This window comes from Tenrec ecaudatus, chromosome 10 (genome assembly GCF_050624435.1).
Source record: "Tenrec ecaudatus isolate mTenEca1 chromosome 10, mTenEca1.hap1, whole genome shotgun sequence".
NCBI lineage: Eukaryota > Metazoa > Chordata > Mammalia > Afrosoricida > Tenrecidae > Tenrec > Tenrec ecaudatus.
This window is the reverse complement of record NC_134539.1, coordinates 124221038-124245763: the sequence shown is the minus strand read 5'-3', so window position 1 is coordinate 124245763 and position 24726 is coordinate 124221038. Positions and strand designations below refer to the sequence as shown.

The 24726-nt window shown below is 47.6% G+C and overlaps 1 protein-coding gene across 1 annotated transcript; it reads left to right on the top strand.

Moving 5' to 3' along the window:
- Positions 1-13452: 13452 nt before the first annotated feature.
- OR4D2 (olfactory receptor family 4 subfamily D member 2) lies at positions 13453-14388 on the top strand. The gene has a single exon (XM_075559633.1). It carries the CDS (start codon positions 13453-13455, stop codon positions 14386-14388), a length of 936 nt encoding a protein of 311 aa, XP_075415748.1.
- The last annotated feature ends 10338 nt before the right edge of the window (positions 14389-24726 follow it).

Sequence of the window (24726 nt, the reverse complement as noted above, 5' to 3'; positions counted from 1 at the left end):
TGATAGATACAGAAAAAGCATCTGACAGCATCTAACACCCGTTCCTAATTAAGACACTCAAGTAGATAGGAACAAAAGAGGAATTCCTCAAGTTAATATAAACCATTTATGAAAAACCAATGGCCAACAAAGAAAAGACGAAAACAATCCCACTGAAAAGGGGACCAGACAAGGATGTCCCTCAGGCCCACTTCTTTTCAACATAGTATTGGAGGTCCTAGCTAACAACATAAGGCAGCAGAAGAACAGTAAAGGCATGCGACTGGGAGAGGACAAGTGATCTTCAACAAGTGATCTTCAAGCATCGAATGGGAGGTGGATGCCGTCTTTCACAAGTGGTGCTGAAAACAATGGATATCCACCTGTAGAAAAATGAAACAAGACCCTTACCTCACTCCATGCATGAGAACAAACTCAAGATGGACCACTAACCTAGAAGAAAACCCTAAACTATCAGGACCATCGATGAAGGAATAGGGACAAACCTAAGAACCTTGGCTCAGGGAATACATAGGCTAACAGATGAAGCTAAAATCAACAAGTGGGATATACTAAGGATAAAACACCTTTGTGCGTTGAAAGACTTCACCAAGAGAGTAACAAGAGGACCCACAGACTGTGAGAGAATTTTTAGCAATGACACAACAGACAAAGGACTTATTACTAAAATCCACAATACCCTCCTAGCCTGCCATAAGAGGAGAACAGTTAACCCCCTGAGGAAGTGGGCAAAAGACCCGCAATGAAGTTTCACTAGGGAGGACACCTGAATGGTCAATAAACATGAGAAATTGCTCTCAATCAGAGAAATGCAAACTATGAGTTATTTGTGAGAAACAACTACGAGATATCATCTAACACCCTAAGGATAGCTCAAATCAGAAAAGCAGAGAGCAATAAATGTGAGATAGGAACTCTCCTCCACTGCTGGTGGTAGTGTAGATATGTACAACCACCGTGAAAGCCATCTGGTGCTATGTGAAACAAATGGAACTTGAGTTACCTATGACTCAGCAATCCCTCTACTGGGCACATGCCCAGAAGAGGTCAGAAATAGACCAACCCCAGGTATAAAAATTATTATTATTATTGTGGCACAAATCACAAGCATAAAGAATTGGAAACAACTTAAATTTCCATCAATAGACGAGTGGATTAGAAACTTCTGGCACACACACACAATGGACTACTGCGCATCACTAAAAAGCACTGATGATTGCAGGAAGCATATAGTCTCATGGGAAGAGTTGGAGGATATTGTGCAAGGTGAAGTTCGACAACTGCAAAAGGACAAGTACAACGTGAGTACACTGAGGCAAGTTTAATCAACCCGGGAAAGAAGAAAAGCCACTTATCTCACACTTTACAGAGTGAGGTATGGGCAATTGGGCAGGGGACAGACCAAACCCAAGGCTATACACAGCATTCCAATACAAAGAAGGGGAAAAGGATGGGGGGAGGAGAAGAGAGAGAAAAAAAGAGGGAGACGAGGACACTGGGGGGGGGGGCAGGGCACTGATCCACCCAGGGGGAGGGTATCATTTATGCCTCCACAGAAATAGGAGTGGGCTTGCAGACCCCACTACAGCACACCAAACCTTGAGGGCAATGTAACCACATGAGCAACTCGTGAACAGAGAGGTCTATGGGGCCAGCCCCAATCACAGCCAAAGTGACATCCCCTCCCCACCGCCTCCTCCCTCCCCCTGGAGGGCCGACAACAGCTGGAGACACTATGGCCCCTCGCTGGAGCATCCTGCAACAGAGGACAGTACTAGGGACATATAGTGGGGAGTGTGTCCAGTCTGACCTCCACGGTGGGGCGATCCAAGAAGGGAATATAACAAACCAACAACTGGTGCAAAGCCAAGCCACAAAATCCCTGAGGAGGCCCCCAGATAGACTTCAGGCTAAGAGGGGCAGGTCCCAGAACCCCCCAGGACCATTGGGGAGATAGTCATAAAGGTTAACAGACAGACATGGAATTAAGTATGCTTTTTCTTTTTTTCCTCCTTTTCTTAAATCTTTCTGTATGTGTGTGTGTGTGTTATTATTGTTTTGCCTACCAATATAAGATAGGCAGGCGAAGCAAACCCAAGGAGAAAACAATGGGACTGAAGGTTCTGGCAGGACCTGGGGGTTGGAGGAGGCAGGGGAAAGGAACAGTGAGCAAACAGCACCATAGACAAGGGAACAACTAGAGAATTAAAAGCAACAGTGAGGAGGATGTAGAAATCCCTGTGGTGTCAGAGTAACAGCAATCTAGCTGAGAGGAATTACCAAGAGGCAGAAGAAGGACAAGTATGATGGTGGAGCAGGAGGAAGATAAGAGGAAACAGAGGAAAGATCTAGGAAGCAAAGCTATGGATACAGGTATAAACATCGGTGTGCATTTATATAAATATATTAATTCATAAAACTATAGATATTGGTCTATGTGCATATATTTATATGGCCATACATTGAGCAAGTGGATTGACTTTGGGCCTCTGCTCAAGTCCTCCCTCAACACAAGAACATTATATTCTAACAACCTGGCATTCTGTGATGCTCACCCTCCCGGCACAATCGCTGAAGATAAAATGGGTGCATAAGCAAACGTGATGGAAAAGTTGATGGTGCCTGGCTATCAAAAGATATAGTGTCTGGGGTCTTAAAGGCCTGAAGTTTAACAAGCGACCATCTAGCAGAGAAGCAACTATATATATCTGAGAATGAGAAGGGTCTGAGCAGAGACCCAAAACCCATATGTAGACAATAGGACATCCCCTCACAGAAGGGTCACAAGGAAGGGATGAGTCAACCAGGGTGCAGTAGAGCCCTGATGAAACACACAATATTCCTCTGGTTCTTTGAGGCTTCCTCTACCCCCACTATCATGACCCCAGTCCTGCCCTTCAGTTCTGGCTAGACCGGAGCATGTCCACTGGTACAGGTAAGTGCTCACAACACATGGACTCCAGGTCAGATAAACCCCTCAGGAACAGAAATGGGAGTAATGATACGAGGAGGGGAGGGGGAAGGTGGAAGAAGGAGGGAGGAAGGGGGAACTGACAGCAATGATCGATGTATAACCACCCCTCCCTGAGGAGGACGAACAACAGAAACATGGGTGAAGTGAGACAGCGGTCACTGTAAGATATGAAAATAATAATAATTTATAATTTATCAAGGGGTCACGGGGTGGGACGAGGCGGGGGAAAGGAACTGATACGAAGGGGTCAAATAGAATGTGAAAGTTTAGAAAATGATGATGGCAACATATATACAAATGTGTCATACAACTGGTATATGGATTGTTATAAGAGCTGTAAGAGCCCCCAATAAAGTGATTGAAAAAAAAAAGATTAGACCCCTCCATACTCATCAACGAGCTCCCTCTTATTAGCCTTGGCACTCAGTAAGGTGGTTGAAGTCTATTGTTCATTCACATTTCCTCCAGTCAGAATTTTGAATTACATCAAGTGCAAACAATTATAGCAAATCTTTTTGTCATTCAATATGTTTGCAGAGATGAGACTTCAATTGACCAGAATTTTACATAACAGGATAAACATGATGAACGATCCTTCCTTTCAAAGTCAAAAGACTGAAAATTCAAGCCCTGTCTGTGGTTTTGAAGTCTAATGAGAACATTTTGCTGGGCTATCGGTATTGGCAATATAAAAAATTGTAGATATTGTAGATTGGACGATGACACACTTTCTGCTGCTTTCCTCATTCCAAGTTGTGTTAGTCTGGGTAGACTAGAGAAACAAATCCATGGACACACTTATGTGTATAAGAAAGAGATTTGTATACAAGAACAAGTGAACATTTAGAAAACATCCCAGCCAGTCCAGAGCAAGTCTATAAGTCAGATATTAGCCCATATGTCCGATACCCATCTATAAAATCCTCTTCAAACTCACGAAACACATGCAATGAAGTCAAATGCAGGACGATCACAAGCCAGTGGGTAGAAAGTCTTTGGGTCCAGTGGCGTGGTAAGCATCTCAGCGGTGGCAGGGGTCTCCTGTGGCTTCTCCGGCTTCAGAGGTCTGGTTGCGTCCACATGGCTTGTCCGGCTCAGGGCACTAGGGTAGCTCCATGAGTCTTGTCAGATGTAATGTCTCCCAGCGAGTGAGCAGAATTCTCAGGAGAAGGCCATGCTCACACAGGGGCCTCATTGACTGTGATCTGATTAACAAGCTACACCCGCCTTCACATTCCCAATTCTTAAATTGACAAATGATTATATATCTACCACACATGTTATCAACTCATCAAATCCATTTCCTGTCTATCAGAAAATAATCTGGCATAAACCAGACTGGTCAGTAGAGCAGGCTACAGTGGCATTTGCGTGGAAACTTCTAGACTTCTGTTCTTCTGAGAACAGAGCACTATATTCAAACAATCACCCTTTCCAAATCCTCACTCAGTGTTTCAGGCACAGAGGGGAAGCAAAGCTATGTGTTCTCCAACATATACGCAATAGCACAGCAATGTTATCTTCTAAAATTCTGTCTAGAGCAGTGGTTCTCAACCTGTGGGTCGAGACAGGGGTCGCCCAATCCATAACAGTGTCAAAGTTACAGTTATGAAGTAGCAATTTATGGTTGGGTCCCCACAACATGGGAACTGTATCAAAGGGCTGTGGCATTTGGAAGGCTGAGAACCACTGGATACCCTTCCCTGTACAATCAGACACTCAGTGGTAGTGTCAGTCTGGGTACTTTAGAGAAACAAATCCACAGAAACTCATGTGTGTAAGAGAGAGTTTTATATGAAGGGTAAGTGCACATCAAGAAAACATCCCAACCCAGTGCTGCCCTAACCCACAAGTCCAACATTAACCCATATGTCTGACACCAGTCCACAATGTCCTCCTCCATCTCACAAAACACACACTATGATGCCGACTGCAGGAGGAAAGCCAAATCAGTGAATGTATAAGCATCTCAGCACTGGCAGGGGTCTCCACATGGCTGCTCCAGCACCCAGGGCTGCATCGGGATCAGTGATGTCTTACAGGAAGTAAGTCTTGCCAGCTGAAGCAGGGAATTGGCTTAGGCAGCTGCACCCTGGCCCAACCATTACAAAGCAGGAGACCTGAGAACTAGAAAGGCAAGGCTCATGAGCCATTTATCCCTCTGTCCTTCAATTAACCCCACATGTGTTTATCGTCTAGATTGGCACAATAATCTAACTACCTCAGTGGTCTCAGGGCCAGCAGCCCGGGCTAGCCAGCATACAATGCAGTTCTTGTGCCACAAAACCCATCACAGTTTCCTTGCAGGTACTTTCTACTATGCGTGTGCAAACACCGCTGCTTCAGGTTTGGTTGAAGGGAGCAGCCTGTGGAGCACTCACTCCATCTTTAAGGCTGGACAAACTCTCGCTGGGCGTACTGAAGAACAAGGAACAAAGCAGGGAGCAAATCACAACAAACCTTGCAAGGTCAGTTAAAGGCCATATGTCTCTCTGGGATAGTTTAAAAGGCTAATCTCCCAGCCCACATGCTAACAGTTCTTGCCATTCGTAATGAGCAGCAACAGGGGAACTGAACCTGCTACCACCTGGCCCCTCGGTTAGCAGAAAACAGTGCAACTCAAGTACTGGGACCAAAAAGAAAGCAAATGTATTTATATTCATATCTATTTATATTGTTCTATAGAACAAATGTGACCACCAACACATCCTAAACTAGGAAAAAGGAAATAATTGCTTTTTAAAAACAAAACAAAAACTGTTGAGGCAGCTCAGTATTCTTTACAAGGACCACAGTGGTCCATTTCGGGAACCATGCTCAGGTGCGCTCAGGTGGAGTGAAGGCAACGGACGCAAACAACATCTCACAAGGAGTCTTGGGAAACCCAAAGCACCACACCTGAAACTTGTTTGAATCAAAACAAGATATTGCTGCTGCTGCTGCTTTTTATCTTTGGGAATATATGATATCCGGTCGGCCCTGTCCTTCAATGTGAAAGCAAGACATTTCAAAAAACCTGTTAAAAAGTCTGAAATTTGGGGTGTTCTGAACTGAAATTTCACAGATCGACTGTTTTTTTTTCCTTCTTTCAATCCAATCATCTTACACAAATAAGAAAACAAAAACAATCCAAGGATGATTTGTGAAGTCCTTGAAAGTATTGAAAGTTTTAGAGGACAGGGAAAGAGAGGGAGAGGGGAGAGGCAGGAAGAGAGAGAGAGAAACAAGAATAAGGAGGAGGGAAAGCCTTAAAAGAAAGGTGGAGTGGGATCGACGGGCTTCTCTTTTATTTCATGATAAGCAAGGGCAAGAACGTCCGTCTGCCACGTGCTGAGTTGTCTATCTTTTGTGCATCCACAAGAGGGATTTTGAAAGTTTTCTGCAGCCCCAACATCTTCAGGCTCTATCCTCTTAGAGTTTTCTTCTTGTCTCAATAATCTCGAAGCCAAACTGCCCGTAGAAGTCGGTTGCTGACCCATTCTTGCTCTGGACATGCAGATAGATGTTGTCAAAAAACATCTTTCTTCCCACAGGTGTAGAAGACACAATTGTCTTTTCTGTTTTATTAAATACTTTTATTGGTGGCTCTTACATCTCTTATCACAATCCATACTTTCATCCACTGTGTCAAACACATTTGCACATATGATGCCATCATCATTTTCAAAGCATTCTCTTCCCATTGGAGCCCCTGATATCAGCTCCCCATTTCTCCCCCCTCCCTCTCCCATCCTCTCTCACAAACCCTTCATAAGTTATAGATTATTATTTTCATATCTTACATCATCCTTTGTTGTCCTTCACCCACTTTCCTGTTGTTTGTCCCCTTGGGAGGGGGTTATATGCTGATCCTTGTGATTGACCCCCCTTTTCTCCCCCCACCTTCCCCTAATCCTCCTGGTATCTCTATTCTCGTTGTTGGCTCTGAGGGGTTTATATCCTGGATTCCCTGTGTTTCTGGCTCTTATCTGTATCAGTGTGCATGCTCTGGTCTAGTCAGATTTGTGAGGTTGAATTGAGGTCATGATAGTGGGGTGGGGCATGAGTATTTTTTTTTGACATGAGTATTAAAGAACTAGAGGAAAGTTGTGTGTTTCATAGGTGCTATACTGAACCCTGACTGGCTCATCTCTTCCTTGTGACCCTTCTGTGAGGGGATGTCCTATTGTCTACAGATGGGCTTTGGGTCTCTACTCCATGCCCCCACCCCACCCCCATTCACATTGGGTATGATTTTGTTCTGGGTCTTTGATGCCTGATACCTGATCCCATCGACACCTCGTGATCACACAGGCTGGTGTGCTTCTTCCATGTGGGCTTTGTTGTTTCTCAGCTAGATGGCTACTTGTTTATCTTCAAGCATTTAAGACCCCAGGTGCTATCTTTTCATAGCCAGACACCATTGATTTTCTTCACCACATTTGCTTATGTACCCCTTTTGTCTTCACCAATCGTGTCGGGAAGGTGAGCATCACAGAATGCCGGATTATTAAAACAAAGTGTTCTTGTGTTGAGGGAGCACTTGAGTCAAGGCCCAATGTCCATCTGCAACCTTAATTCTTAATATATAGATATGAGTATATAGTTCTATTCCCCTCTCTTTATATTTATATTTACATATGTACATGCCTGTACTTAGGCCTCTATAAAGTCCTTTGCCTCCTGGTTCTTTCCTCTATTTCCTTTTACTTTCCTCTTGTCCCACCATCATGTTTGGCTCTCATTTGGGTTTAGTAATTCCTCGCTGCTACATTGCCCTTGATCAAGCCCCACTAGGCACCCTATACCCTTCTAGTCACTGATTTTAGTTCACTTGTTGTTCCCTTGTCCCTGGGCTGGTTCCCCCCCACCCCACCATCTTCCTTTCTCCTACCTCCCCTTCTCCTGTATCCCCCGGGAACTATTGACCCTCTTCTTTTCATCTCCGAATTGTTTATCCACCTTTCTTATCTAGATAGACATGCAGAGACATTAATGAGTGCAAAAAAACCCCAGACAAAGCCAAACAGAACAACAAAGGAAGTCAAAACCAACAACAACTAAAAGAACAAAAACAAAATAACAACAACAAAATGAAAGCCACTGACAAAAATTGAAAAGCCTATAAATAGTTCAAGATCTGTTTGTTGGGCTTTATGCGTGTTTTCCAGTTGAGTCTGGTGGGGTGCCACACTGTCTCCAAAGTCTATTTTTGGTGTTCCCCAGGATTTCATCACTCTGCTCCCTTTGCTGCTCTGTCGCATGCCCTTAGTGTTTCGGCCCAGTGTGATGGGGTCAGATCAGACACAATCCCTGCGCTCTGTCTCCAGTGTTGTCCCCGTAACACTATGGTTCAATGAAGGACGTCGTGTTTCATGGTGGGGCTGGCCCTATGGTTCTCTCGGTGCATTGTCTGCTCTGAGCAGGAATATCGCTCTCCAGCCTTGGTGGGCCAGGAAGTGTTCCCCTCCCTCTCCATCCCTCTTCGTTCCTCCTGTGTGCTCTACTCAGACGCGCCCCTGTTCCCTAGGCTGTAGCTTCAGTGCTCTCCTCTGAGGTTGGTTCCTATTCCTAGCCTTAGTGCCGTGACGTACAAGTTCTTCTATCCTGTGAGTGAGCCCTCCTGTAGCACCCGCCCTACTGCACTATCACCGAAATAAAGCAATGTTTGCAGCTCGCCAAGCTCCAGCACACCCTTGTTGAATGTGTCCTTATAGCTGACTGGAAAGACGACCTAGTTTAATCTCTTCACCTGTTTCATAGTATGTGGTGTCACATCTCTCAGCTTGCTCTGGCTATTTTTTCATTACCACCAATATCAACATCATGTCTCTGAGCTTGGCCACACGCCTGGGGCAGGGCTCTTGAGTGGTGCCTGAGGCAGCGAGAGTTGAGGGGCCTGGGGGGGCTCCCTGTGTCTGCTTCTCCACATTTGCACATTGAGTGCTCCGCTCTCACCTGGGTTGCTCGTTCTCCAATGTTTTCATATAATTCTCTTCTCATGTTGTGACTGCTTTGTGTTTCTCTCAAAAGATACTAATTACGTGAATTAGAAGTTTCAAAACAACCTTTCGCCCTTGTTCCTGTGGCACTTCTGTTTTCTGCCCCTCCATTTTCCTATTTATTTCTGGCCTTTCATATCAGAGACCTTTTTCAAATGCCCAGTGATCCTCAAATCCTGCTCCTTTCCCCAGATCAGTCCCGATTAGTTTTCCAAGTTGCCTGATTGAAAATGAACTAGAGGAGCTCAACTGGACCGGTACACGGAGGAAAGAGTGAGCCTGCCGTGGATTTCATTTCATTTTGATCCGCAGCCGATGCTCAAGTCATCAAGAAATCAAATGACGCATTGCATTGGGCACTGTGCCGCAGGGGGCACCTTTGAAGCGCTGAAGAGCAAAGCATCGCTTGGAGGGCTGCGGTGTGCTTGACCCAAACCATGCTGTTTTCAGTTTCCTCAAATGCACGTGAAAGGAAGACGGAAGAAGAATGGATACACTTGAATTATGAAGCTGGCAAAGAGTGGACTTCCAGAAGAACAAACAAATGCGTGTTGGAGGCAGTACAGCCAGAATGCTCCTGCGAAGAGAGCGAGGGTGGTGAGACTCCTCTCACATGCTCTGGACACAGTATCAGGAGGGACAGTCATCACACCTAGCGCAGTAGAGGGTCAGCAGATGAGAAGACCCTAACGAGATGGACTGACAGGTTCAAATAGAACAAGTGTGGGGCCGGTGCCGGACTCGAGACGGTTCTGTTCTGTGGCTCTTGGGGGTCATTATAGGTCAGGACCAACCTGCCGGCACCCAGCAACAGCAGAAAACACGAAGCTCTAAACACATTGTGAACATTGCTTTATACAATCTGGATCTCCTGTCCGTGAAAGATCCCGCGCTTCACTTTCATACATTGTTTCGATGCTTTATTGTGCCAGGCATCAACATGTGCATGAAAGAAAGAACAGAAACCAACCTAGAAAGTGCATGTAAATCAGAGAGCTCTAAGAAATCACAATTTGGATAGCTCACACAGGTTAAAATACCAGTTAATTCCATTTTCTTGGTCAGTTCCCTCTAGTAAGAAAATATGTGTTTCATGTAACAGTGCTTGTTGAAAGGAAGGCTTTTACATACAAAGAGCTCTAGCATGTTATAAATGGTAACAATAGAATTAGGTATAAATGGGAGCCAACCCTCAGGGTGTAGTCGGCAAAATACAGGATAGGCTTCATGGGATATTCTATTAATTATTTAATATGCAAATCTTCTCTTGCCTATGACTTTATCTAGGTAAGTTCAATTCAATTTTTAAAAATCGGTACAGTTATCTATTAACACCACCAGAGAGAGACTATCATGTCACATGTTGACTCTTCTTGTCGCTCATTTTGCTGCCAAGCAAATGGACAATCGTGGAACTCACAGTCAGTGTTTCTCAAATATGGTTCCCGGAGAAGCTGCATCAGCATCACTTGATGATTTGTTCAACATGCAGATTATTGGGCTCCACCCGAAGCTGGCTGAATCAGAAATTCTGTGTTGGGTCTCTGGGATTTGGAGTTTCAACAAACCCTCCTAATAATTCTGTTGCCTGTGGAACATGAGCATCATTGTTTTGTGAAAGGGGTCCATCCAAAGTTCACTGGGAATTGGTCCTTTTGAAGAAACTCTTGTTATTTCTGATCTTGGCTTATGAATCCGACCTTCCATGAATGTTCTGTTCCATCTTTGTGTGTTGGTGTCCTTGGTACTTGTTTGTCCTTGGTGTCTGCTCAATGTCCTTGGTGTTTTTTACCCCCCAAGGCAAACCCTACAAATAACAAGTTTTTGAGAGACTTAGAAACTTTTTAACAACTCCCATAGCTCTCTTGTCCCCATGGGAATCATCCCAGGTCTGCTTCTTGAGCCCAGACCAATAATATTTCCCAGAGGACATCCCTCTTCCCAGGAGTCATGCCCAAGAGTAAGTGTAGATGAAGTATGAACAGAGACCAGAAGCGTTAAGTTCATGGGAAAGACCCCCGGATGATGTAAGAAGCCTCCTCTCCCATCGTGGGCTGAAGAAGGGCGAGGGTCGGAGGTTCACTGTAAGTAGACTTCTGCAAACCCCTGTTGCAGGGTGGGATGAAGGAACACAGGTCAATGGCCTGATGACAGGGAGCTGAGGGGTGAGGAGAGCACTGGAAAGGAGCGCAAGGGCCGTGCTGCTGAAAGCAGCTGTCTCCTGTTGCATGTGGAAACCAATTTTTAGAAACCCGGCAGAGAACTAACCTTATGATTCAAGGACCAAGAGACTAAAAAATTCTCCACAAAACAATCTAAATGTCCATCAACAGATGGATGAGCAAAATAAATATATACAGTGGAGTATTATTTAATCCCAACAAGAAACTGAGTCCTGATCCAAGCTACAACATCAACAAGCCTGGAGAACATCGTGCCGAGACAAGTGAGTCAGTCATAAGAGGACAACTATTGCACAGTGTCACATAAATTACCGACGGCAGGCAAATTCAGAGAGAAAAAAGTTTAGTAGTGGCTCTCAGGGGCAGTAGGAGGGACAACAGGAGGTCAGCGTTTAGAAATCACCGAGTCTCCATCCCTAGTAAGAGGACAGTTGGCAACAGATCTTAGTAATGGTTGTACAGCATGTGAAATGTCATCGATGTCACGAAATTGTACACGTGGAAAATGTCCAGTAGGCAAATGATGTGTTAGGGGTATTTTAGCAAAAATTTAAAATTCCCCATATACTGGCATTCACATTATCATAAAATACTAATGTGCCAAACATGTATTGAACATGTGAAACATAGAGTTACCGTTCTAGGCTCTGGGGTTACTAAGACATTGATATCACACTGCAGTAGAGCAAAAAGGGGAGAAAGGTGGAGCTCTCTACTCCTGTAAAGGGTCACAGTCTTGGAAACCCACCGGGGCAGTTCCACCCTGTCCTGCAGCACGGCAGTGAGTATTTCCGGTTTTTTAGAGTAAAAAGAGAAGTTGGGGCAAATGAATGAATGGTGGTTCTACTGCTGTTGTTAGGTGCCATTGAGTCCATTCTGAGCATAGAGACCCCGTGGGACAGACTGCAACGAGCCCAGGACGTTTCCTAAGCTGTCATCTCTAAGAGCAGATGGCCAGTTCTGTTTGCTCCTGGTCTGGTTGGTGGACTCAACCTCCCTGCCTCTTGGTTAGCAGTCAAGAAATGAACGCTTGTTAGCAGTCAAGAAATGTTAGCAGTCAAGAAATGAACGTTCAAGAAATGAACGCCCAGCAGACCTCATTTTGAATTATAATCACCCCCAACCCCACAGTCATCGAGCTGATTGTAACTCTTAGGGACTCTATGAACTGTTCCTTAGGGTTTCTGACCCTGTCAGTCTTTATAGGATCAGACAGCCTCACCTTTCTCCCGCTTTGACCAGGATATGATCAATCAATCCTGTAAGGGAGGTGTCTACCACATGCTAGGAAAAAGATAGGGCTTTCTACTTCTGTAAAGGGTTGGACACCCACAGGGGCAGTTCCACCCCGTCGTCCTCTAGGGTCACTGTCGGGGAAATCAACTCGATGGCAGTGCGTGTGAGGACTGTTGGCAAAGTAGAATTCTTTCTGCGAAGGAGAAATGGTGAAGATAGAAACAGGGAGAGTTACATCGGATGGACCTTTTCTAGGTGGACAGGACAGTAGATTAGTCTTCAGGAAAACAGTGGTGGGAATAAACAATGCACAGCATGGCTGAGAAAACCATAATTCACTAAGCACGGCAGACAGGTAGGTACGCATGACCAGGAAAGTAGGTGGAGACGACATTCTGCAGGCTTGTGGGATATGCTGGCGTATCGAAGTATGCTTTTTCCACCCTGACTGGGTCCACAAAGTGTTTGAGGTGGCTCCCAAGCCACACTAGTGAGCACTAAAAGATGCTAAGTAGGACACAAACCTGATCAGATGGGGACCTAGAAGGGTCCCATTAGCAGCAGGATGGACTATGGGCTGGAGTAGGAGCAAATGGAAGCAGACTATTAGAATAGAATGATCTCTAATAGCTAAGAGTCAATAGTCCTGGTTTAGCAGATGAGGGCTTGAAGCAGGACAGGCAAACAGGAAGGCAACATACCCCTCTCATTCTCTCTCTCTCTCTCTCTCTCTCTCTCTCTCTCTCTCTCTCTCTCTCTCTCTCTCTCTCTCTCTCTCTCTCTCTTTCTCCCCCTCCATCTTATGCTGCAAATCCTCAGGTCGCATATCCTTTTGGATGACTTTAAAATATCTCAGGAATGTATATTCCAGCGTGCAATATATAAAATCCCCAAAGAAGAGGCCATTAATCATCACCGTGTCTAAATTCCTACCTGCAATTCTGGTCTGCCCATGAGGATGCCCATCCTGTGGACCTGGACAAATATGTTCCGAGCCCCTAAACAATAAGAGGACAAAGAACAACTTTGTGCCGCTATGAGTGTGGCTTGTTTTCTGTAGATGGATGGGGAACATAGCATGGATCCAGAGAACCTCACGTGCGTCTCAGAATTTGTCTTCCTGGGTCTCTCCCAGACTCAGGAGCTCCAGCATTTTCTGTTTCTGGTGTTCCTGTTTGTCTACACCACAACTGTTGTGGGAAACCTCCTCATCGTGGTCACCGTGACCTCTGACACCCGGCTCCACACACCCATGTACTTCCTGCTCCGAAACCTGGCTGTCCTAGACCTCAGCTTCTCCTCAGTCACTGCCCCCAAGATGCTGGTCGACCTCCTTTCTGAGAGCAAGACCATCTCCTACCAGGGCTGCATGGCTCAGCTCTTCTTCTTCCACTTCCTGGGAGGTGCTATGGTCTTCTTCCTCTCGGTGATGGCCTATGACCGCCTCGTGGCCATCTCCCGGCCTCTCCACTATGTCACCATCATGAACACTAAGCTCTGTGTGGGGCTGGTGGTGGCCGCCTGGGTTGGAGGCTTCGTTCATTCCATCTCCCAGCTTGTGCTGATGCTCCCACTTCCATTCTGTGGTCCCAATGTGCTGGATAACTTCTACTGTGATGTCCCTCAAGTACTGAGACTCGCCTGCACGGACACGTCTGTCTTGGAGTTCCTCATGATCTCCAACAGTGGGGTGCTGGATGCCATCTGGTTCTCTCTCCTCCTGATCTCCTACTTGATCATCCTGGTGATGCTGAGGTCCCACTCAGGGGAGGCAAGGAGGAAGGCAGCCTCCACCTGCACCACCCACATCATTGTGGTGTCCATGATCTTCGTCCCAAGTATTTACCTCTATGCACGTCCCTACACTCCATTTTCCATGGACAAGGCCGTGTCCATCAGCCACACGGTCATGACCCCCATGCTCAACCCCATGATCTACACCCTGAGGAACCAAGAGATGCAGGGAGCAGTGAAGAGATTAGGGAAGCGCTGGCTGGTTTGTAGAAGAGGGTGACAATGGGTGTGTTACTTCTCATTGGCTTTACTTTTCTATGTGGAAAGTGGAGAAAGATCCTATAGCTTTCCCTTTAATTGCCTGTAGCTGTGTTGTGAGAGGGATAGAAGTGAATGGGCTTTTAAGCTAAGTAATTTAGCTTTTTAAGGGAACAATTTTTTTGTTTTGTTTTTAGCACTCCCGTGCCAATAGAAATGTGCATATGGCAGCCTGGCCCACCAGGCCGTGATGATGATGTTCCTGAGTAGAGCAGCCAGTCCACAGAGAGAACAACATGGCTGGCCCCACTATGAGACATGATGCCCCTCAGTGACTAAGGGCGATACAGGGGACAGCACCGGAGACACAGTGTGGGAATTGCACCTGACCTGATCCCACCACACCGAGGCAAATCACTGGGGGAGTGCAGCGGAACAGCAAGGGAATGGAGTGGCAAGGTCCCCAGGGAATGCTGAAAGTGGACTTCGGGGCCAGGGCGTGGTGCCCCAACAGACTGGACTGGAAAACGCTCCTAAGGGCCAGCAAACGATCCCTGAACTAACTACAAGCTTTTCTCTTGTGAACTGTTTTATTCTGTTCTTTTGTCAGTGGTTTGTTTTTGTTGTTTTGTTGTCTGGTTGTATACTGTTGCTTTGTTTTCCTCTGTCTTGTTTTCGTGCATGTTAGTGACTCCACAGGTCTGTCTGAATAGGACAGGCTGGATGAACTATCTGGAGGAAAAACAACGGGACCGACAGTTTTGGGGGGACTTGGGGTGGGGGGGTAGGGGGGGTAAGGAAGTGGTGTTAACAAACCCAGGGACAAGGGAAAAACATGGGACCCCAAATGGTAGAGAAGTGGGAGTGGCAGGCCTGGTGGGAAATGATCAAGGGTAAGGTTGCTTAGAGAAGAGGTATACGCTAGCCCAGGTGGCGATGAAGCATGGTAGTGGGGCAGGAGGAAAGTCAAGGGAGATGGAGGAAAGAGCTAGGAGTCAAAGGGCATTCATGGAGGTCTAGACAAAGATATGTACATGCAAATATATATAGGAGGATGGGGAAATAGATCTATGTGTCTATACTTATAGGTCAAGTATTAAGGTGGCGGAAGGACCTTGGGCCTCTACTCAAACACTCCCTCAATGCATGAATACCTTCTTTTATTAAATTGGAACTCTATGATGCTCACTCTCTCGACACAACGGCTGGAGCCAAAGTGTGTGAACAAGTAAATGTGGTGAAGAAAGCTGATGGTGCCCGGCTATCAAAAGAGATAGTGACTGGGGTCTTAAAGGCTTGAAGATAAACAAGCGGCCATCTAGCTCAGAAGCAACAAAGTCCACATGGAAGAACACACCAGCCTGAGTGAGCGAGTGGTCCCAAAGGGATCAGTTACCAGGCATCAAAGAACAAAAAATCATATCATTGACTGCACACCTCCATGATAGGATCGCTGAAGACAAATGGGTGCATAAGCAAATGTGGTGAAGAAAGCTGATGGTGCCCGGCTATCAAAAGAGATAGTGTCTGGGGTCTTAAAGGCTTGAAGGTGAACAAGCGGCCATCTAGCTCAGAAGCAAATAAGCCCACATGGAAGAAGCACACCGGCCAGTGCGATCACGAGGTGCCCAAGGGACCAGGTATAAGGCATCATGCAAAAAAAAAAAAAAAAAGATATGTGTGTGTATGTATGTGTATATATGTATATATGTATGTATATATATGTATATATATATCATATTAAATGAAGGGGGAAGTGCAGAGTGGAGACCCAAGGCCCAAGTGTCGACCAATGGAGATCCCCTCATAGAGGGGTTTAGGAGAGGAGATGGGTCAATTAGGGTGTGAGGTAGTACCGATGAAGAACACAGCTTTCCCCCGGATCCTGGATGCTTCCTCCCCCCAACTACCATGATCCGAATTCTACCTTGCAGGGCTGGATAGGACAGAGGCTGTACACTGGTGCATATGAGGGTTGGAGGTACAGGGAATCCAGGGTGGATGATACCTTCAGGACCAAGGGTGTGAGGGACGATGCTGGGAGAGTGGAGGGTGAGTGGGTTGGAAAGGGGGAACTGATTACAAGGATCCACATGTGACCTCTTCCCTGGGAGAGGGACAGCAGAGAAGGGGGGAAGGGAGACTCCGGATAGGACAAGAAATGACAAAACAACGAAGTATAAATTACCAAGGGCATATGAGGGAGGGGGGAATGGGGAGGGAGGAGGGGAAAAAAAAGAGGACCTGATGCAAGGGGCTTAAGTGGAGAGCAAATGCCTTGAGAATGATTGGGGCAGGGAATGTATGGATGTGCTTTATACAATTGATGTATGTATATGTATGGATTGTGGTAAGAGTTGTATGAGTCCCTAATAAAATGTAAAAGAAGAAAAGAGAAAAAAATGATTAGGGCAAAGACTGTACAGATGTACTTTATACAATTGATGTATGTATATATATGAACTGTGAAAAGAATTGTATGAGCCCCAATAAATTGTTAAAATTAAAAAAAAAAAAAAAGAAATGTGCATATGGTCCCTGGAAGCCAGCCATGCCCCTTTCTGACCCTTTGGGAGGGCAGTTTCCCAGCAGGAGCATTTCTATTTTCTTATTTTGATTTTTAATTGCTGCACATCTAAAGTGTCAGAAAGAACTCAGAATGTGGAGTCGGGGGCTCTAACGGATGGCCCCCTGGCCTCGTGATTTCTTCCTCACCAAATTGGCAAAAGAAACAAAGCTGCCCTGAATTCCACGCAGGTTTGTCACCAGATTCAAATAAAAACTACGGGAGACAATATTTTGTTAAACAGAGAACTATGTACTGCTTATTGTTATTGCTCGTGCGCTTATTTCTTCTTCTGTTGGCTAGAGCTTTGGCAAGAGGACAGAAAGCCATCGGGAAGCAAGGGAAACCTGGAGAGTGTGGCAGCTGCCATCAGGGGCACCGGGTGCACACCAAGCGAGAGATGGACAGTAGACAATGAAGGATGATGGAGGTATTGACGTGCAGGCCACGCCCACAGACATTTATTACTACTATCCCCACTCCACCCTCAAATTCAGATGCATACTTCCTGTAAGCAGGATTACTTGTTCACTCATTCATTCACATTTGTAATGCACGTGGAGGCTAACGCAGTAGTACTTTAACCATCAAATGTGCCCTGTCAAGGTTTGGTGAGCTTTTTTAAAACATGTATCTCTATACCCCCAATCTTCCTCCTTCACTTCGTCCCTACACTGATTTCTGCCAGTATAACCTTTAAATCTATGTATTTCAAGTGTCCTGGCTTGTCTTGCTTCTCTCTCACACACATGGATTCTGCCTGCCTTCTATCATCAAGTCAGGATGGGGGGTCGGGTTGGCAGACAGAATGGGAGAGAAGACAGGGCTTATGGTGAGAGCTGTAAGTTTAAACAACTAGAGAACGTTTGTTGTAAGAACATAGAGATCTACCAGAAAGGGAGTGTCTTGCAGGGAGAGAATGTGGGTCTGGCCTCCAGTGAACTATTTGTCTCCATTGCACCTCCAAAGAGGTCATCAAGCTGCAACCTGACTGACAGGCTAAACTCCACCCCCTTCACTCTTCATAGTCTCGAGTTGACACCAGATTATGTAACTACCACAAGAAGTAACTTGAGCCAAAGTAGAGGCTAAGGCTGTGACTCAAGATACATACACCCCACACTGATCCTGCTGTGTGAACTTATTGAGGTTGGGATTTACAACACATCACAAAATAGAGGATAATTATATCAGATCACAAAATGAAGATCCATTCAATACTAGGAATCATGGTCTAGCCAGTTTGACGCATATTTTTCAGGAACACCATTTCATCCATGACATCCCACCCTTTGGCACCCCAAAAGTCACGTTCTTGACACTTATAAAACACATTCATCCCCATCATAGCATCTCCAAAGTCTTAACTCAACTTTAAGTGCAAAATCTCAACTTTCAGTTCATCTGACTCAAGCATGGGTGAGACTTTATATGTATTCCATACTAGGTCGAAATCCACCTCTATCTGTGAAGCCGTGAAATCTAGATGACAGGGATCTATTTCTAAATTGCAATGATGGGCAGGCACAAGGCAGATATGTCCATTACACATGCGAAGGGCAGCAAGCAAGCCTCGAGCAGAACAACTGATATGAGCCCTCAAAGCTCGGAAATAACCCTTTGTTCTCGGAGACCATCTGGACAATGACCCTCTCCTCCACAGGCTGGCTGGTGACCATGCTCTCTGGATTCTGGGTGGAGGCCCTCGGCCCTAGTCTTCAGTTCTGCTGCCCAGGCCCGCTGGGGTGGCCACTGGGGCCCCTAGACTTTGGGTAGCACAGTTCTCCTTTTCCGTCAGAGGGATAACCCACGCCCTGGACCCCGACAGCCCATTATTCTGCCCCTTGGGCATGGCAAGCCCTCCCTTTGGCTTCGGTGGGTTCCCCGCGCCCCTGCATACATGAATGGCAGCCACGTTCTGGAACCAACATCTGACTTTTGGGAGATGATCACAAAATAGATGACAACCGCACAACACTGGGCATCACGGCTTTCCTGAGTGGGAGGGTGCAGCTCAATCAATGACAGGGCCCTTGGCACCCCCACACTGAGTTTATGTTCTGTTTTCTGCAGCTAACTTGCTCAGTGCATCGAAGCTCTAATGCCAAGTCCTGCGAGAATAATCTGATGGTCTGAGGTTGGGTCATGTTTCCTATATAGTGGAGGTGTATGCAGTTACATATAGTTGCGGTATGTGCAGTTACATATAGTTGAGGTGTACGCAGTTACATAGAGCTGAGGTCTGTGCAGTTACATATAGCTGCGGTCTGTGCAGTTACATGTAGCTGAGGTCTGTGCAGTTACATGTAGCTGAGGTCTGTGCAGTTATATGTGGCTGAGGTCTGTGCAGTTACATGTAGCTGAGGTCTGTGCAGTTACATATAGCTGAGGTCTGTGCAGTTACATATGGCTGAGGTCTGTGCAGTTACATATAGCTGAGGTCTACGCAGTTACATAGAGCTGCGGTCTGTGCAGTTACATGTAGCTGAGGTCTGTGCAGTTACATAGAGCTGAGGTCGGTGCAGTTACATAGAGCTGAGGTCTACGCAGTTACGTGGATGCATAAGCATGACTACCACTTTGGAAGGGATTGTAGGTGATAGCTGTTCCCAGAGGAACAGGCTAAGTGAGCAGACTACTCCAAAGGTGTTTACCATGAAAGGAGCATGCAGGGTACCCCTGAAAGGGAAACAACTAAGGGGCTTGTACCTAGAAACATATTTTTATTCATTCATTAAACAAATATTTATTGAATGCCTACAGTTTACTCTCTTCTGCCCTGTTTTACCTTATCTCCCTAAGTCCTGAGGGACAGGTCCTCGGGCACAGTCTGACCTTGCCTTGGCTGAAGCAGGGGGAAAGGGCATGCTCACGTTTAGCCAGAGGACGCAGGGCATGATGATAGGACACACATGACAGACCCAGAAGAAGCCGACCGAGAACGGAGCGCAGAGAGGGGACAACTGGGCCCGACAACTGGAGCCTGTCCAGGATGTGTCACCGCGTCCACATCACATCAACAGAAGCCTCGTGAGGCCAGCACAGTGGGGTCCTGAGGGGGCTGGAAAGGAGTTCTCTGTCTGCGGACAACTTAAAATAGAACAGAAAACGAGCTGAGAGTCCATCTGCTTGTACTCATCACCACACCCAGGTGAGCGATAAATCATTCCTCCTTGTCAGGCGGGCTGCTCATCCCTCTTAAGCCTGATGTGTGGGCCACAGCGGGGACCCTGGGAAAGAGGGGAAAGTCAGAATTGGAGAGGAGGGAAGAACATGGGCTTGTGGGAGTGGAGAGGTGGAAGTAGTAGGGGACAGAGTGCCTCGTGCCTTCTCTGATGCTGTCCAGGACTCGATCAAGCAGGCTTTGGGTGCCCACGAAAGTGAAGGTCACGCTGAGAGGAGGAGGGTGAGCTGGAGCTGGGTCTCTCCTAGTCAGGGTGTGTGCGTGGAGGCTTCTGTCAGCCCATCCTCCCCCCACCACGAGCATGGAACTGGGGGCCCTGGGGCTTCCCCACAGTGTGCACTGACAAAGAAGCCACTAGGAGCAGGGGGCCGGCAGCAGTGCAGTGGGCACTTCCTGGAGAAGGACGCATCATTGTCCGGTTACTCCTCATGGCACAAAGAGCAGGCCAGAGGTGCCTGAGGGAAGAGACAACGCCTGCCCCCCCTCTCCTGTTTTCCCCAGGAACCAGCCGCAGGCCCCCAACGGGGGAGGTCTGAGGACTTGGAGTCAAATACAAGGTGAGGTTTTTCATAATTAAGGCTGTCTTAAGACCAGAGCGAGGCTGTTCCAGGTAGCAGTGGTGATGGGAAGTTATGGACGCGGACTGGGACACTGTCACTGACTAGAGGCTGTACCAGGGGACTTCAAACCTGAGTAACATGGGGAATGCAAAGATGTACTGTAGGTCCCAATTGATGGCCTAAAATATTTTTGTAATATCTAAATATGCACCAAACAAAATAAGGTGAGAGTTCCTTCTTCTCTCCTCTGTGATCGTCAAGCCAAACACGTACATACCAAAAGTACAAACCGAACCAGAAAGCCGACTCACTGCCATTCCCAAAGATATCCCTGACGGCGCTACCCGGGGCTGTTGAAGGGAGCATGCTCACCTGCCCACGCCTCCTGGCTTCAGCGCCACGTCCTCGCCATTGCCGTGCATTTAGTCCTCTGAGGACAGGCACGGCACGTGATGATGTACAGCTAACTGTCTACAGAGGCAGTGCTCTTTGAGATCCGTTCTGTAATCAGCACAAACCCTGGCACAGGGAGAGCTCTCCACAAGTAACTGTTGGAATAATGAACACACAGTGGTTCAAACGGCACAATAAACAAATAGACACCCCACTCTCCAGGTCTGGAGTATGTCCACCACACCACGAGTTTCCAGAACTTGAGCGCAATGGAGGGGAGCACCGAGGGCTTCTAGCACTGACTCCTCTAGAATAACCCAGGAGAAGCATCACAGGCATCTGCCAACCACAAGGTCAGCAGGTCAAAACCTCCAGCCGCTCTGCTGGAGAAAGAGGAGACATCTACTCCCCAAAGAGGGACGGTCTCAGAATCCCAGGGGACCCAATTCTGCCCTCTTGTGCAGGGTCGCAAAAGTCAGAATCCACTTGATGACAGTCAATGGGTAGGGCGTGAGTGAGTGAGTGAGTGAGTGAGTGAGTGAGTGAAATTGAGAGACTGAGTGAGAGAGTAAATGAGAGTGAGAGAATAAATAAGAGAGTGGAAAGTGAGAATGAGAGTGAGAGAGTGAGAGTGAGTGTGTGTGAGTGAGAGAGTGAGAGAGTGAGACTGAGTGAGTGAGAGTGAGTGAGAGTGAGTGAGTGAGAGTGAGTGAGTGAGACTGAGTGAGTGAGAGTGAGTGAGTGAGACTGAGTGAGTGAGACTGAGTGAGTGAGACTGAGTGAGTGAGAGTGAGTGAGTGAGTGAGAGTGAGTAAGTGAAAGAATGAGTGAGTAAGTGAGTGAGAGAGAGTGAGTGAGAGTGAGTGAGTGTGTGTGAGTGAGAGAGAGTGAGTGAGACTGAGTGAGTGAGTGAGAGTGAGTGAGTCTGTGTGAGTGAGAGTGAGTGAGTGAGTGAGTGAGTGAGAGTGAGTCTGTGTGAGTGAGAGTGAGTGAGTGAGAGAGTGAGTGAGTGAGAGTGAGTGAGTGAGTGAGAGAGAGTGAGTGAGAGTGAGTGAGTGTGTGTGAGTGAGAGTGAGTGAGAGTGAGTGAGTGTGTGTGAGTGAGAGAGAGTGAGTGAGACTGAGTGAGTGAGTGAGAGTGAGTGAGTCTGTGTGAGTGAGAGTGAGTGAGTGAGTGAGTGAGTGAGAGTGAGTCTGTGTGAGTGAGAGTGAGTGAGTGAGAGAGTGAGTGAGTGAGAGTGAGTGAGTGAGTGAGAGAGAGTGAGTGAGTGAGAGTGAGTGAGTGAGTGAGAGAGAGTGAGTGAGTGAGTGAGAGTGAGTGAGTGTGTGTGAGTGAGAGTGAGTGAGAGTGAGTGAGAGTGAGTGAGTCTGTGTGAGTGAGAGTGAGTGAGTGAGAGAGTGAGTGAGACTGAGTGAGTGAGTGAGTGGTGCCATTTCTGTGCAGATGGTCACAAAGGAATCTAAGGCCTGACCTTTCTCAGAGTCCATGGCTGGGGCACTCCGGGCAGCCAGCACTTCAGGCCACAGACAGCCTTGCGTAGGTGCGCGCTGATGGTTAACTAATGTGACTTCTGGTGACCCTTGGTGGCTCGGTGGGTCAGTGTTGGCTGCTAACTGAAAGGTGGGCTGTACAAAACTCCAGGGCGACAGATTTGGCTTTTGGATTTTAGTACTCCCCGGGAGCCGTGCAGAGGCATCGTATGGGGCTGGACGGAGAAAGCAGCCCTCCCCTGAGCATAAAAGGTGCCCTGGGGCCTGGCTGCAGTACCTGCAGTGCAGCTAAGGTGCCAGGGCCGCGGAGATCCTTGCCCCCGATTTTGCCACCACCAGAGTGTGAAAGCTGCATTGCTTTGAGTAGCTGTTTCTCGCTTTGAGTCTTCTAGACTCTAGACCCTGTGCATCTCACCCCTCTGTCTGGAGCGTGCACACACACACACACACACACTCACACACACACACACACACACACACCCCTTCCCTACCGCCTTCACAGAGCCATTCTTTCTCAGTCTCTTGAGATGCTGAGACCCAAAGATGGGGTCTGTGGGCCGTGTGTGTGTGTGTGTGTAAACTGTGCTGATTGTCTCTCTCTCTCTTTTAATGTGTGGGTCAAGGGACGGTGCAGTGCTCCAGCTCCGTCCATCAGCCAGGCCCGGTGCGGTTGTGCACTCGGTCTCTGCCCATTCCCTGCTCCAGTGTTTCAGTGGGGCTGGGCAGCTGCACAGCTCACTGGCAGCTTGGTCTGCCAGACCCCACTGCCCGGCACCCACCACCCCTCGGCCTTGCGCCTCTTCCCAGGCTGGTGAGAAGGCTTCTCCTCCCTCAGGCCATTCCTGTGTCCTTTGAGCCTGGGGACAAGGACCCAAGGTGTGATTCAACCAAAACTGTTTGATTTAAAATATCCCTGGTTTGCAGCTGAAACCCAGAATGTTCTCTGTACTGAACAATAGAACTGGGTTGGTGTGAGGGGCTAACACACAGAGCATCACACCCAGCCCGAGGTAGGGCTCAGTGGGTCACCTGAGCCAGCCAAGCCCTTCTCTCTGGAGCCCAACCCCTTCAGGTATGAGCAGTGAGCTGGAGCTGGCGGGCCCCCGAGCCCTCGTTTTCCTCACGTTGTTGACTCAAAGCAGGGTTTGCCTTCTCGGAAAGCCTAGACCCGGACACTGGGCATGCCCAGTCTGATGGAGGCGGCAAGGCACCAGCTCTCACCCAAGGACAGGGAGGAAGAAAATAGAGGGAGAGTGCTTGCCTTCATCTGACCCATGCCTCAGGAACTGTGCACCCCGTGGGGGCTCCCCAGAACCTCCTGCCTTCTTGTGTCTTCCTGTCCCTTGTTGACTCCTTTAGCAGTTCAGAGAGGTCAAACCCAAGAGTACACAGTCAGACAAGGGTGGTGCGGGGCTGCCAGGCCAGCTCTCTAAGGCCCAGACAGATTTTTCCACATGTGTATATGCGCACACACTCCTGACCCTGCCTCTGGGCAGCTGAGCCATTGCACTTCAAACCAGGTCACCCATCCAGCAGCCGTCAGCATGCTGGTCTGCCCTGAGCTGGCTGTGCCAGTGGAGGCCGTTGGAGCTGAGCACATAAAGAGATCCAATCGTGGCTGTGGCCAGCCGCTTGACTGTGGCTGGTAGACAGTTGTTATGAAAATGGTTGCAGAAGCTTGAGGTTTTGAGATAGCCAGGGGCGTTCCGAGAGCAGGGTATTGTGTATTGTAGCTGGAAGATGCTAGGGAGGGCAATCTCTTTTGTGGTTCAAGGTCTAGTCCTCAGCCTCGCAAGACGGGGCTATGATGGGTCCAGGGGAAACGGTGTTCCTGACTGCCGGTCCAGGTTCTGGGTGTACAGCACCAACCTAGTCCCCAACCTCAAGGGTCAAGCCAGGCAAAGCCTTGATGAGTGTATACATTCCACAGAAATTCAGTCGAGCCCAGACAATCATTTAAGTTCCCTGGAGTAGCAAGCAGACATGGCCCGGGCCTTTGTGTCTAGGCCCTGGAAGGCCACCACTGGAAAGGGTCGACAGAGGTATGGACTACAGATCCTGGGGGTGCTTTGTTCTCTGTTCCCGAGGTTCACTCTGGTTCAATGACCCAGCACTGCCACGTCCATGCCAACATGAGCAGGAGGGCTCAGAGAACCAGGTCTGAACG